General features: G+C 41.1%; 1 protein-coding gene across 1 annotated transcript in view; it reads right to left on the bottom strand.

The window, feature by feature from the left end:
* The window catches only part of SLC1A7 (solute carrier family 1 member 7), a 39569-nt gene that overhangs the window by 18162 nt on the left and 4765 nt on the right, over positions 1 to 16642 (bottom strand). The window contains exons 3-5 of the mRNA XM_035122087.2: positions 6779 to 6994; positions 546 to 588; positions 145 to 364 (exon numbers count right to left, since the gene is read on the bottom strand). Coding sequence (XP_034977978.1) covers positions 145 to 364; positions 546 to 588; positions 6779 to 6994 — 479 coding nt within the window. The remainder of the gene's footprint in view (positions 1 to 144; positions 365 to 545; positions 589 to 6778; positions 6995 to 16642) is intronic.

Raw genomic sequence — 16642 nt, 5'->3', positions numbered from 1 at the left:
ATGCTCAACTGCTCAAAGCTATTTCAAGTGGAGATTGTGGGTGCTATTGAGGTGGGGAAAGAATAGAAACGGCATCAGGGGTTCTAAACAGAGAGGCCAATTCTCCTACATCAAAGAACAGCTTCACAGATTACAACCACATACCCATGGTAGCAGAGAAGATTACAATCCCCAACACGTTCATGCCGTCGCTGGTGCCTGGTTCTGACTTGTAGATAACTTCAGGTGGTGGTGTGATGTCCAAGGCAAAATTCTGGATGTTGGATCCGTTTTCATCCTGAACCCCATAAATAATGATTCGGCGTGTGGTGCTTTCAGGTGCTGCTTTATTGGCTTTCACAATCGGGGTGCTTTTGGTTCGGTACTGAAAGAGCAGAAGGGCATCTCCATTACACGTAGAAGGATATTTTCTTGCTTTGAAGTTCCCTTCATGAATGGAACTTTATCAACAGATAACGGAATACCTCTGAAGATTCATTAACTCCTTGCTTATTTGAAGGGGAAATTTCCCTAGTGTTCAAACTAATAGTGGTCCAGACACTCACCTGTTTAAAAGTGGCCTCAACAAGGTTGGCAGGGAACATGTTCCTGAAAAGAGATAAGAAAGATGTTTGCCAAGGTATTAGGTAAAAATTGAACTCATTGGGCCACTAATCTTTGTAAGTTACCTTCTCTTTTAGGTGGCCACTTCTATCTGTGTGGCATTTTATTTGGGAATCAATCACATTCCAGTATTTCCCATTGTAGTATCTGCAACCTGCAATATGTGGCCAAACAGGTGCTAAATGGCATTCTGTTAATTGAAGCCTTACTACTGCTTCTTCAAAAGCTTTATTCCTCTACTGTAGACACACAGAAGCACTGGAATCGAAGTGCTGGAAAAAGTCTTAAAATAATCTAGTCCTATTTTAGTAGAATCCTGCATGCCCAAACTTAGTGAGATACTGCTGTCTGTCCATCTCTATTTGTTAAAATACTTATATATCACCCTTCTGGTACAGAAGTATTACTAAGAGCAGATTACATCACTTAGACATCCCTGTTTTATTAAACAACAGTATAAAACAATCAACCAAAGAGATATGGTCAGCTGTTAAAACCACAGAAACATCACCTTTCACATACAGCAAAAACCTGCTGGAATAAAATGGTTTTCAACAACTGTTGCAAAAAAAATATGCAAAGGAAGGAGCTAGCCACATTTCACAGGGCAAAGTCTCCACAATCGGGCAGCAGACACTGAAAAGTTCCTTTCTCTTATCGCAGTCAGGCATGCTTCCACCCTAGAAGATACACAGAGAAGGTCCTCCCCTTTTGATCTTAGGAAGCAGTCAGAATGATTTAACTCTATAGCACTTCCACAATGATGTGACCGAACCTACAATGGAGACTCAATCAAGTCCTGGCATCTTAGGCAAACATGTCAGACAGTTTTACTTACATGCACGTCTGTTCAGAAATTAGTCCCACTGAATTTTCATAAGACCATAAGAAGAGCCTGCTGGATTAGGCCAATGGCCCATCTAGTCCAGCATCCTGTTCTCACAGTAGCCAGCCAGGTGCCTGAGGGAAGCCCAAAAGCAGAGCCTGAGCACAACAGCATTCTACCCCCTTGTGATTCCCAGCAACTGGCATTCAGAGGCAGAGCAATCATGGCCAGTTGCCGTTGGAGCCTTATCCTCCAATGGGACTTTCTCCCCATGGAGTAAATGTGTATAGGATTGTAGCCTGAGTTTTGTTCATACATGCATGTTCATCGCATGGCAACTGCTAGTTAATGTGCTGTGTCACATGTGTGAATGATGAACCATCCAAGAGCAAACAACGCAGGCACAATGGTCTTATCATCTGAAACAGCGCAGTCATGTCACACATTCTGCTAAGAGTCACCCAACACTTGAGTAATCCAGAGGTGGAAAAAGCAGGAAAATATATATTGTGGTATGGGTGCTAGAAAATGTGTTGTGAAAGATGTTTAGTTTCTCCCCAACATCAAGAGAATAACATCTGTGCAATTAATTACTTCTTGAGTAATAAAATAATTATGGGGTGGGTGGGTGTGCATGAACATCTAGCTACACCTTTACAAAACAGAGAATTTCCCTTTAACTCTCAAATGATGCTGACTTCACCAGGACAATTACCGTAGTCCCCTAGAAACCTGGATTCCATCCACACACATTAACTAATTCATGCTTGTCATGTGATTTTTGGATGCGAGGTGCTACAAACGTACAAAGGATTATTGCACTGATTAAATTAGTTTGCCATGGATAATTCATCTGGAGCAGCAGATTCCCATTGAGGATTTTCCTTCGACCTGAACTGAAGAAGAATGACACACGTGGGCTATGGCGGCTCTCAGAGCAGAAAATAAATTGAATGTGGCTTCGATGCCTAAACCATAATTGGCAGCATTAAAATGCAACTGGGACTCCACAGGAGAAGAAATATCAGATGGTTAGTAGCTAGATTTAACGTTAGCCAAATTTGTGGAGGATTACAGCATTTTATTTCTTGATCATTCTTTATCCTGCAGGAATTACAACTGCTCCTCTTAATACAGGGATCTGGAATACTTCCACTATATTTTAAATAGATTGTTGCTGTTTATTTCTATGGTGAAGAAACATTCTTTGAGACTAGCTTTTTTGAAGTGACCAAAAAAGGATCACTTCCAGGTAAAAGGATGGCTTTCATATGATTACAAAATCGATATGAGAAAGAAAGAAAGAAAGAAAGAAAGAAAGAAAGAAAGAAAGAAAGAGAATTTGCACTACTCCGCCTGGTACACCACCATAATGTCACACCACCAACAGACTGTCAATTCAATAAATAAAATAAAATAATACTGCAATGAGCTCTACGTGGGGCTACCTTTGAAGGTGACCCGGAAACTACAACTAATCCAGAATGCGGCAGCTAGACTGGTGACTGGGAGCGGCCACCGAGACCACATAACACCGGTCTTGAAAGATCTACATTGGCTCCCAATATGTTTCCGAGCACAATTCAAAGTGTTGGTGCTGACCTTTAAAGCCCTAAGGAGCGTCTCCACCCCCATCATTCTGCCCAGACACTGAGGTCCAGCACCGAGGGCCTTCTGGCGGTTCCCTCGTTGCGAGAAGCCAAGTTGCAGGGAACAAGGCAGAGGGCCTTCTCGGTGGTGGCGCCTGCCCTGTGGAACACCCTCCCAACAGATGTCAAAAAGGAAAACAGCTACCAGATTTTTAGAAGACATCTGAAAGCAGCCCTGTTTAGGGAGGCTTTTAATGTTTAATAGATTATTTTATTTCATTTTTCTGTTGGAAGCCGCCCAGAGTGGCTGGGGAAACCCCGCCAGATGGGCGGGGGTAAATTATTATTATTATTATTATTATTATTATTATTATTATTATTATTATTATTATGTACTGACTGACAATCTGATGCCTCAAGGGAGGAAATGGGGTCTGGAGAGAAAGTCACATGTTTAGGTATTGTCTGGCTTGCAGTGTAGCCCAAGATCAATAAAAAATTAAGTAATAAAAAATATTTTTATCACACAGAAGTACAGGTGAGGGGAAGGAAACTAGCACATAAAACAGAACAGAGTTTTCGTTGGCTGAAATTCCAGACAAATGCCTGGTTTTAGCATGAAATATTAATTTTTTAAAATATAAAAATGTTTTATTCCCATTTAGTAAAGTTAGGATGGTCCACACAACTATTAGAATGTGGTGGAGTCTCCTTCTTTGGAGGTCTTTAAGCAGAGGCTTGACAGCTATATGTCAAGAATGCTTTGATGGTGTTTCCTGCTTGGCAGGGGGTTGGACTGGATGGCCCTTGTGGTCTCTTCCAACTCCATGATTCTATGATTCTACTACAACCTCTCCTTAGCATTGTTTGACCAATATTGAAACCTGTATATCAGATACATGATCAACTTCTGTTCCTGAGCACTTTGTAGCTCTCACATATATTGGAATACATTAGGAAACAAATTCCAGAATGATGATTCAGGATCCACAGTTGGCTATCAGGAAGCATAGGGGCAGTTTGTTAATCTGTATTGAGTAATGGTGACAATACTCTTGTGAAAACAGGGTTCTATGTCCTTTTAAATGTGCTTGTGGGAGAGGATTGTTGGTTGGTTTTTGTTTTATTATGTATTTTGTGGTCTCATTTTGTATTATGTTGTGAACTGCCTTGTGATCGTTGGATGAAGGGCAGTATACAAATTTTAAAAATTGTTGACATCAATGTTATTGAATAGTTTTGATGAAACCAATGTAAATATATTGTCAAAATAATTGGTCTCATATATAATCTTGGCAGCTTAAATAGCAATTGCAGTTTAGTGGAAAACAGCCCTAAATCTTACACTGATTGCTTGGTACTGCTCACTCTGGAGAATTAGGGGTTTCAACAAGAACTATAACCTCCAGACACTTTTTATATGATTTAGCATTCCTTTTATGACATATACAGCAGAGCCATCATTCTAAAGACAATGCTCCTTACAAGCCTGGCAAATCTGGAACTATATCTGATCTGATAAAGCTGATAGACTTCACTTGGGCTTTGTTATTTTAACTCATGTGCAACTACTCATTCTACATGCCTATTTTATAGTTTTTGTTTTTCATCTTTTAATTTTTGTCTGTTCTTATAATTGTTCTCTTCATTTTATATACATTATAAAATGAAATAATACAAAAGATGCTTTACGAATAAAAGTAAAAATTACTTCAACTTGCAAAAAAATAAATAAATAATCCCAGCCAGGAAAAAAATGATTACACTAGCCAACAAAAAGGATCTGGGGAGTATTCCACAAGACTGAAAAGTCTTGATTTAGAGTTAGCACACAAATAATCATGGATGTGCAATAAAAAGGATGAGTGGAGGGGCCCAGAGGGTCATAATCAAGGTGTCGGGGGAAGCTCTGCATGCAGTGTACTGTATATCAGGGAAACAAACTACTAAGATGTTCTCTAACCAAAAGTATATTAAAACTTGATGCAAGTAAAATAGAGGCCACAGCTACAGATGTGCAACCCCACATAGTGCTAATATCTTTCTAGAGGACTAGAAAATTTATTAATGGATGGGAAATGCTGACATAGAAAGAAACCAGATATTTTGTATCTTCAAATAGTCCCTCCTTCCAGATGTTACATAAACAGTCTGAAACTCAGTCATAAGAAATGTTCCTATGCCGCTCTGTCAGTACGAACCAGGCTTTAGTTCAGCCTTCCTCAACTGGGGGTCCCTAGACGTTGTTGGACTATAGATCCCAATGTCCCTGATGATGGACCGTGACACTTGGGGGATGATTTGTTTACTTATTAAAAGCATTTATAATCCTCTCGTCACCCAAAGGTGCCTGAATGGAGAATACATAACTATTCAACATTAGGTATTAACACTATGAGAATGCTAGTGAAACAAACGATTGGGATTGTTTGTCTAGCAACAATTTTGGGGGGGTCAAGACGGGAGGGGTGCTTCAGTTTGTGTTTCTTCGGGCCTTAGTAGAGACCCTGCTGTCCCAGGCAGCCAGCTATTTCTGTTGCTTCCTATTTGGAGAGGCTTAGCCTCCTCAGCAGGAGTCCAGCTCTCAGCCAGGTAGATGATTTCTGAGAGACAGGCCACTTTCTCTTGCCCTACCAGACAAGGTCAACTTGGATGCCTGGGTTACAGGTTTTCACTTATTTAAAAGCATTCCCAAACTGCTTAGTATTTTTCAAAAATCTCTAAGTGGTGTACAACGTGAAAGCAACCAACAATATTGTTAAAACAAGAGCATAACATAAAAGTAGTATAAAAGCATATAAAAACAACAGGAGTTGAGGGAATTCAAACAAATAAAAGCAGGGCCACCAGCACAACGGCCCACTTCCACTTTCTCCTCATAAGTTGCAGCTATCTTTCTTCAGCTGTTAAGACAAATGGTGGCCACAAAGAAAGAAGGGACTTCCCATTCAGTACCGGTACTTCCCATTCTCCGAGTTAAGCCCAGTTCAACACAGGCTAAAATCCTGTATGCAAAGCAGTCTGACAGTTACAGCTGTCAATGCCAGTTATTTAGGTTCTTGGTGGCAATTCACATAAACGCAGGGTGTAAAAATATGCTCCACCCTGAGCATTTTAGAATTATATTTCCTGTATTTTCAGAATCTGGTGATTACTTTGAACTACCCTATGGAGTTTTCTTGGCAGGGATACTGGAGTGGCTTGCCAGTTCCTTCTCCAGGTGGATCACGTTTAGTCAAAACTCTCCACTATGACCTGTCCATCTTGGGTGGCCCTGCATGGCATAGCTCATAGCTTCTCTGAGTTATTCAAGCCCCTTCGCCATGACACGGCATTGATCCATGAAGGGAAATGCCCTGAGTGCTCACTGGAAGGGCAGATCCTGAAGCTGAGGCTCCAATACTTTGGCCACCTCATGAGAAGAGAAGACTCCCTGGAAAAGACCCTGATGTTGGGAAAGATTGAGGGCACAAGGAGAAGGGGACAACAGAGGACGAGATGGTTGGACAGTGTTCTCGAAGCCACCAATATGAGTCTGACCAAACTGCGGGAGGCAGTGGAAGACAGGAGTGCCTGGCGTGCTATGGTCCATGGGGTCACGAAGAGTCGGACACGACTAAACGACTAAACAACAACAACACCCTATGGAGAATTCACAGACTTCAAAATGTATCTCAAAATGCTATTACTCTTCCCCACAAAGTTACAGGATGCTTAAGATTTTACCTTTCATAAAAGCAGTAAGAATGAATGTAGTTACCGAATTAAGTCCAGCAAGGCATCTGCAGAGCTCATGATTGGCTTCCCACTTTCCTCCGTGTTCTCCTTCTGGGCTGCCCCACCAGGATGGATAATGGAGACCATAATGATTCCCACAATAACAGCCACAAAAGTGGTCCAAAGATAGTATGTGACTGTTATGATGCCTAATCGACTAGATGTCTTCGCATCGAGGGCTGCTAGCCCAGACATTAAGCTGTTGAAAGAAAAAACAAGGTATGTGTTAACCTTTCCACATGTTTTTTGAATGAGATCTATTGCTCTAGGCTGTGAGAAGAAACAGACACAGTAAAGATATAGCTCAGATGCTAAGATATATCTTATATTGACAGTCCTGAAAGCAGATCAGGATTTGTACACAGTGTCATAAATGCAACTCATCATTATATAAAAAAATGACAGTAGGCTGCGACTTTCAAAAAATATATTCTAATACATAAATATTATTAAAAGAAATACAATTATTAATTTATGTTGCTCCCCAGGTTTTTGTTTTTTTTGCATTTTTCTTCTATTACAGATTGAGTAGTGGGGCATAGGATGCTATTTCTTTTCAAATGTGGGCTGATATGAGTATAGCCCCTTCCCAACTCAAACATACATTGGCACATCTAAAAGAAGCACCACCTTGTGCAATATGACCTAAATCACAGGTAAGTTTGAAATATTGCAATTTTTGCATCTCTGTAATTCCTAGATATTCTGTAAGCTAAAAGACCAATGTGATAATGTGATTGTATACACAAACTCAGCCCAGAATTAGTATTTTTCTGGGAATGCAGTGAGGCAACACCGTACAGGTTTACATAGAAGAGGGATAGGAAATTGGAATGTGCACTTCCAGCATTCCCAGATCTTGGCTTTTAATCCATGTTCGCACAAAGTTGCCCGAAATGCATTTATATCCTGAGCTTTGTCATAAAAGACTACTGAATGATGCAGCCTTTCTTAAACCATTTGGAGTCCTAATTTCTCTCTAGACTAGGTTTGAACACCTTTGCACAGGGTAAAGACACCCCTGCCCGCCAATACTCCCTGGTGTCTACACAAACAGAAACAAATCTGACACTAATGAAGCCATGCTGATGTCAACATCTGGGGGGGGGCAGAGAGGGGGAAATTAGAAACTTGCAAGGTGCGGGATATTGAAAGGAGCATCAATCAACCTTCCTTTTATAAGCAAAAATATGAATGGGTGGCAGGGAACAACAGCATGATTTGGTAAGATATGTAACAAAGCTTCCGGGGTGGGGCTGTCTTCTAAAGATTTCAACACTATAGCCAATAACCAAACAAACTAGCAAACATTATTAATTTATCCTAGATACCAACATTTCCCCAAATATGACAAATGTCATTTGATGAATTTGTCTAGAGGTCAGGCTGAAAGGCAGTTTAACCTTTATAACAAATTTGGTGAAAACATAGTGGTAGGATTAAGCCATCAGGTTCCACTCATCCAGTAAATTAATTAAGAAAATGCACTGCTTTACTGCTTGCCAATCTTTAATCCTGCAGGTTTTGTTTTCAGTTCGATGCATGGAGGGGGCAGAGGGCGGGGACAGAGGGAACAGATTTTTAGCTTCATTGTATTGTATTTTCACCCTCTGACCTAGAATTCCTCTCCTTTAATCCCCAGGTACTGGAGGGGAACTTGTGATTAATTCACAGTTATATTTTAACTGCTGTGTTCAAATGTAGCGAATGCTATTAGATGCAAGTTAAAGACATACCTTCTTAAGAGATGGCATTTGTCAGATTTTTTTAAAAAATGAAAATGGCAAATTGCGGTTTACTCAAATGCATTAAAAACATTAGCAGAAGTATTGTTCATTTTTTTGCATTTATCGGCATAAGTTTAAAAAGTAAAATAATAAAAGTCATCCAAATACTTTAATAATCCAAACACATACAATATATAAAAGACTAGATTGTATTGCTCAATTAAAGAGATAAAAGGAAGAGATCAAAAGCAAAACGATCAAGGCCTTGGAAGCAAAATTGTTAGGTGGTCAGAGTGTTCCTGCAATATTTTTTAAAAAAAGTCACTATAAACCCTTTCCAGAAAGTTGGTTTAACATATTTTAACTTCTGAGAACATATGTATTATAATCCAGCCTGCCAGGCTACTCTGAAAGAAAGTAAATCACAATGAGGTTGTTTTGTGCCATAATGACATCAGTGAAAATAAGCAGAATGTCTATTCAGTTTCGCTGTGATCCCAGTAGCATTTCATGTCACTTATTTTCTCCCAATGCAACATCCACTTACAAAGTCTTCCTTTTTCTGCATGAAGCGTATTTGTTTTATGGTCAGATTGCCAGGATATGAACACCATGCAATTTAGAGTGACTTTACTACAATCACATGGTCATAATGCTGAAGTAATAAGGAGCTGTTAACTTACTAAACAAGTGGCTAATCCTGGGAACTGTAGTTTCTTAAGGCCGCTGGGAATTGGAGCTCTTTGGGGGATAAACTACAGTTCCCAGGATTCTTTGGGGGCGGGGATGTGCTTTAAAGGTATGACATGTACGCAAGAGGACAGGTCCTGCCCTAAGGTAAAGGGACCCCTGACCATTAGGTCCAGCCATGGACGACTCTGGGGTTGCGGTGCTCATCTCGCTTTAATGGCTGAGGGAGCCGGCATTTGTCCGCAGACAGCTTCCGGGTCATGTGGCCAGCATGACAAAGCCGCTTCTGGCGAACCAAAGCAGTGCACGGAAATGCCGTTTACCTTCCTGCTGGAGCGGTACCTATTTATCTACCTGCACTTGACGTGCTTTTGAACTGCTTGGTTGGCAGGAGCAGGGACCGAGCAATGGGAGCTCACCCTGTTGCGGGGATTTGAACTGCCAACCTTCTGATCGGCAAGCCCAAGGCTCAGTGGTTTAGATCAGAGTGCAACCAAAGGACATAGGAGAGAGACAACAGAGGAAGCGGAGGGAAATGGAGACAGATATTTCTTCTGTCTCTTTTTTAGTCCATGGCAGTACTACTGTTCTAGTCTCAGAAAAGGAAGAGAAAGACAGAAATAAATTTACACATGATATCCCACCACCACGGGAACTCCAGGGATAGACTTTCTGATGAGTTAAATTTGGATATAATTCACCCCAAATACTAAAACAAGAAAGAAAATGTAGAAAATGTTTCACTTTGACCTATCAGATTCAAAAGAACTTAAGCAGAGCCCTGCTGGATCCATCAAAGGCACCTCAAGTCTAGCATCCTCTCCTCGTTCTGGTCAACTAGATATTAATGGAAAGTCCAGAAACAGGACATGATCACAACAACACTCTCCCCCCTTTTGATTCCCAGCAATTGGTACTCCAAGGCAAACTGCCTCTGAAACTGGAGTTACCATACTACATAGCTATCATGGAAGAGAGTCATTGATAGACTTATCCTTCACAATTTGCAAAGAACATTAAGGCAGAAGAAAATGATGACCAGTTCAGATATTAATCTAATGAAAGGTGCAGCATGACCTGCCACATCTCTCACATATTTACAGCAGCTTGGTTACAGATGATGCTTGATCACCAATCATGGTATGGCCTAGAGTTAGTGTCCAATGATATATATTAGCTCCAAGGTGACAAATCCTAGAGGGGTCTAATAATGAGATTGCCCAGTCTTTGGAGCATGTTCATTAATAAGATCATCATCTGTAATGAGATTACTCTGTCACCAGATAATGTAGTGAGGAGAGTTAGAATTGTAAGGGGCAAGTCCACAAAAGTAATTAACTGTTTAGAAGCAGTTAATTAGGGGTGCCTCCTGAAAGGGTGGAGAGTCAAACTAAGGCTAAATGCTGCTAATTTAAATGCAGAATTCTGTAAATAAAGGTGCGGAACCCAGGAATAGCAAACCAAATTTTAAAAACAACACTATGCAAGGTGGGGGGAAGCTATTTCTCTCTGTGTATGTAGGAATGTATATACAGTATAGCCTAATAAAGACAGATGGCTCACTGAATAACAAAGTACTGTAGTAAATCTACTTGTCAAAGATGACAATTATGGCTACTGCATATACAGACCATCCTTGTTTTGTGTGGGGGCGGGGGGCGGGGCTATGTTCTGGACACAACCACCCTGCATGCATCAGCAGTGCCTGTGTAAAACATTCTGCCCTGGCACACCCTTTTAGTGACCTTTTCATGTCACTTTCGGGTTTGGCACCACACACACAATCACATGTCAATCAGACACGTGTAAATCGGTCATTGTCTGTAATGCATAGTGCTAAGACCACATTCACGTTATACATCTAAAATGCTACGGTATCACTTTTAACAGCCATAAAGGTAAAGGTAAAGGGACCCCTGACTGTTAGGTCCAGTTGTGGACGACTCTGGGGTTGCGGCGCTCGTATCGCGTTATTGGCCAAGGGAGCCGGCGTACAGCTTCCGGGTCATGTGGCCAGCATGACAAAGCCACTTCTGACAAAATCAGAGCAGCGCACGGAAACGCTGTTTACCTTCCCGCCAGAGTGGTACCTATTTATCTACTTGCACTTTGATGTGCTTTCGAACTGCTAGGTTGGCAGGAGCAGGGACCGAGCAACGGTAGCTCACCCTGTTGCAGGGATTTGAACAGCCGACCTTCTGATCGGCAAGCCCTAGGCTCTGTGGTTTAACCCACAGCACCACACGTGTCCCAAGAGCCATAACTTCCCTCAAAGAATTCTGAGAGCTGTCATTTGCTAAAGCCCTTCACAGGACTACAGTTCCCAGAATTCCCTGTGATGAGGACTATGTTACTAAACCATTCTTGGAATTGTAGCTGTGATGGGAATAGGGACCATCACAGCTTAACAAACTACAGGTCCCAGCACCCTTAACAAACTACAGGTCCCAGAAATCGCTGAGGGAAGCCATGACTGTTTAAAAGATACCATAGCGCTTTAAATGTATGGTATGAATGTGGCCTTACAAGAGAGTTCATAGCAATACATATAGAAAAGGAAACGTGTGTTGAATTAAACTCAACTCAGTTGTCACATATTCACACTTGGCTTCAAGTATCTGTTGACACATGATGGAAAAAGAGCCCAACCTGCATATACATCAGCCTTCATAAAGGCAAACTACTGGCTATTCCTGGTCTACTGCTTTGACAATGACAGCTGGCAATACTTTTGAATTGGTGACAGAATGATAATGGACAATCTACTTGTCTGTTCCATTCAGCTAAAAGGTTGTTGGAACTTTACCTGGAAGCTCCTGGTTTGATGCGAACACAACCACCATTCTTGCTTTCCTCACATTATTTCTGAATGTGACAATAAAACTGGCCAAATGATTCACAAAGTTGAGCTCCCGCACTTTTAAGATTAAAGTGAGTTTATTTATAAAGTTCAGTTGTTTTAATCCGCATAGCTCTCTGCTTAAATAACTGTCAGTCTCTTTCTGAATGGGGTTAGCCTCAAATGCCATAAACCCTGGGAAAGGGAAACATAAGGAGTTGACTGCAAAGCCCATTCATCTCATGCCTCTCTCTCTTGCTCTCTTCCTCCTCCATCAGAAGCCATCTGGATATTGCTTTGAAATAGATGGATTATGGATACAGTTGTCAAAGGAGATTAGTGTGATTAGAAAGGCATTAATCTTGTCAAGAAGTAATGGTCAAGTATTAACCACCAGCGCAGTCGCTAGAAGATGCTTGTTTGTTTGCATTCATTCACCTCCCGGTCATGTTCTCATTTCCTAATTGCTTGCTATGGAAAAGCCCTTCCTAAGTAAGAGGTTACTAGCGAGGTTCCCCTTTGTCAACAACATTAGTGATGATTAAATGTAGCATGATTATCATTGGTAGAACAGAAACACCAGCTTCCCTAGTTTACTACTGCAAGGTCATTTTTTAAGGTCTCGGGGAGGGGAGAGAAGGATGTATTTCATCTCTGGATCATAACCAATTCATATAAAACAGGAGTGGGGAACATGAAGTTCTCTGGAGGTTGTTGGACTCCAACTCCCATAAGCCAGCATGGCTAAGGGCTGATGTTCCCCACCTCTGACAAACAAAGAGTTTGTAGAAAATGCCTTTATTTTTCTAAAGCCACTTTATTGTCAGGCCAGTTCAAATATAAACATACCTGCAAAACATTCTACAAAATGTGGCAAGCCTGTATTATACTAGTACACATGTTAGCGGCTTTGGACATGGAGAAAAAAATGTTACTCTTCACATATGGTTGAAGGAAGCAATCCAAGCTTATGCACAACAGAAATACAACTCCCCCTATTATGAGCATGTAATTTGCAAATCTGCAAATATGAAAAGCCCATGAGAGGTATGCTGGGGCAGAACAAGTGCGTATCAGTGCTGTAAAACATTACAGAAAGATGCTTAAGGTGGTGGAGTGTTTTCCTAACTAAACACACACTTTGCTTAACTTGGGGAATCTGAGCAGAAATGCAGAGGATTATCACCATCACAGCAGTATGGATGATCTTGGAAAAGAAGATTGCTTTGCATTTAGCTATCTAGAATTTGGATCAAGAAACTAAAAGCCAAATGTGGCTCTCCTCATTAGCATGTTTCTGAAGATTTCAAGCTTGCATATATATTAAGGATTTTATCAAAATTACAACCTCTTATCCCTGGTGAGGTGTTGAAAGTTGGGGTGTGCTGGGAATGGATAGACTTTCTTGGAGCAATGGACTGCGGCAGGGATGGCTAACTTCTGGTCTGGGGGCCTGACCCACAACCCCTCTCCCACAATTTTCCTGCCCCCTCCTCAAGACTCCACCAATTTTAAAGTAATCTCACTGCTAGTATAAACCTCTTCATGCGCCCCCTCGCCCTAATAAAGATGCACATCAGCTCTACCTCGTCAGCAGAAGGTAGGAAGAAGGGGGTTCTGTGCCTGTGTGTCTAGTGCATGTGAAAGTGTAAGGTGCTAAACTCACTTCAGATCACACCCACCAACCCCAAGAAGGTTGGCTAAGGGTGACTCTGATCCTCAGCCTATAAAAGGTTAGCTACCCATGGGCCAAGAGGAAGTAAGGTTTGCAGAATGGGACTCTTTTTACATTTAGATCTCTTCATTTACTTTGTACGTGAATAGGGTAGATAAATTAATGATGGACCCATTACATACAGTTTGTAGTGGTGGGCTGCATGGTAGCCCTTGACCTCCTGATAGCTGAGTTGCTGTTGCTTACCAGGAAGGAGAGTGGAAGGGAACAGGGAGGCTGGCATAATACAAAAGCACCATCAGGAGCACTCCCCTTGTGCATTTCCACCATGCTAACCTCCCTGCCACCTTGCCCCTCCCCCTCTTCTTCCCGGTAAGCAGCAGTGACTGCTGTTGGGAGGTCAGGTGAGCACTACCAACACATCACACTGTCTGCTATTGCCAGTTTGGCTCCAAGTGTCTCCAATGCACAAATGTTCATTTGACCTAGAACTTTATACGCAGTATTCTAACTTCCTTTATAAGCATGTCCGAAATAATTCTAAGTGCTGTTTATTTAAAATATATAATAATAAAGATGATCATAAGTATTATTATTGCAGGACTGGGTAGAAGATTCATACTTTTTTCAGAGGTACGGTACACTGTGCAGGCTTATTTGCAAGTAAATCCCATTTATTACAGTGGATCCTACCCTCACATAAATATGCCTAGGGCTTCAGTCTTTTTCTTCAAAACTACTACATTAAAATGCAGTTGTCCTGTTTAATTAGTTTTCTTTTAGGGACATGGGAAGCTGTCTTACATTGAATCAGACCATTGCTAGATGTGGGTCTGCATCTAGTAGCTGCTCTCCAGAGTTTCAGACGGGGACATTCCCAGCCCTGCCTGCAGATGCTGGTGACTGAACCAGGGACCTTCTGCATGCAAAGCAGGTGTCCAGCCACTGAGCTGTTGCCTTGAAAATAGGCTATTAAATTATCAAATTGCAAATGTTGCCAATTGCAAGTTTTCAATGTATGCCTATTTGATAAACGTTATGAATGGAACTGTTATTCGTTCAAGAAACCTGTTTAAAAAACCCATTCTGAAGACACCAGTGCTAATCAGATGCTTTCTACAATGAAACCCATTCTAGCCATCAGGCTGTGTTTGACTGGATGCTTTCCTTGTCGTGCACTCACCTTTGGCACAGGGCATCTTGCTCCCATGAGGTTTGAGCACCCGGCAGGCTATTGTCTGGATGCTGCTGCTGACTAATTTCTTAGAAGTCTCCATCTCAGAGGAGATGGACAAAATTCTAAACTTGGCCAAGTGACATTATAACTATAAGGAATGGTTAGATACAGATAAGGGTCTACAGAAATGCTCTCTGAAGGGTGAAAAGTTGTTATGTCCTAGTAGGAACAGTTTACATTTCATCAATGAAAATTAATGATAGCAGATGTTCTCCTGTTAGCTGAGGATCTCTCTTGAATATTCTGAATGAGACACTATCAGAACTTAGGTGGCATCCCCTCCAGCTAAGGTGAGGGGCAGAAAGGCCTTGGAGTGCCAATCATCAGATGGAGTATCATACAGTAATTCGCATGGGCATAGCCAGGATTTTTGTTAGAGATAATACCGTAGTAATAAACATCTGATGGGAGGCCGTTCCACAGGGCAGGTGCCACCACCGAGAAGGCAGAACCTCAGTTTGCTATATATTTTTTATTGATTTTTATTGATTTAGCTGGCAGCTGCCCCTCCCTGTCCCCCCTTTGGCTATGCCCATGCATGGAAGCATGCTGTGTATCTGTTATTGTTGCTGACATCTCTGGTTCAAATCTTCTGCTGAGTGTGTGCTGCACAAGTATGAAACCAGTACAGTGGTACCTCTACTTACAAATTTAATGTGTTCCGAACGCACATTCGTAAGTCAAAAAAATTGTAAGTTGAATCCCATAGGAATGCATTGGGAGAAAAAAATTGTAAGTCAAAGCAACCCTATCTAAAAATTCGTAAGTAGAAAAAATCCTATCTAAACCACATCCAAGATGGCGGACGGAGCTCCGTTCGTAAGTAGAAACATTCGTAAGTAGAGGTACCACTGTATCATATTTGTTGATATGCAGTGGTAGTTTTCAGTAAGCGCATGCACAGGCAGGCATAGAACAATGAAAGTTTGAAACTCCAGTATGATGGTGACTGTAGTACTAACAGGCAGGAGTAGGAGTTAAAGGTCAGCCAGTGGCAGCGTGTTCAAAATTTAAGAATTTTGGACCCAATTTTTGGACCCGTGAGAGATGGTGGACTCTCCTTCCTTGGAGGTCTTTAAGAAGAGTTTGGATGGCCATCTGTCATATAGCATCTACAGTAGTTAGTGTTTCTGCATTGCAGGGGGGGTTGGACTAGATGACCCCTGAAGTCCCTGCCAACTCTATAGTTCTATGACAAGCACTAAAACATTCTGTACAAGACCTACATTTTTTATTTTTTATGTTAGTATTCTGGAGAAGAAAGCATACCTTTGCAGGAAGCATCTTAAATAGGTGTGGTATATTGTGCAATTATAATATCCACCTTAATAATAATTCATTCGTTTGGAAGGACAAAGTTTGTCACATTTGCATTGTTATTGATAGAATTTGTTATGTCTTATTTGAAGTCAAGTATACCCAATATTTTCCAGTATGTCCTTAAATACATGCCACACATCATAAGGCAATCAATCTTTGTCAACTACTAGGACAATATAGAAGTGATATATTACGGTTATAATATATCTTATGTTATACAGCAACAGATGGGAGCTGGAACAATGTTGTTGCCCTCATAATACATAGTGGCAAACATTATGTTTTCCTCTCAGCGTTATTACCTAAACAAGGGGTTATTTAAAATAACAGCAAATTACATTTTCTATATAACTGTCTAT

The sequence above is a fragment of the Zootoca vivipara genome, chromosome 7, assembly GCF_963506605.1.
Source record: "Zootoca vivipara chromosome 7, rZooViv1.1, whole genome shotgun sequence".
Lineage (NCBI taxonomy): Eukaryota > Metazoa > Chordata > Lepidosauria > Squamata > Lacertidae > Zootoca > Zootoca vivipara.
Note: the sequence above shows the minus strand (reverse complement) of the source record. Positions and strands in the feature narration are given on the sequence as shown.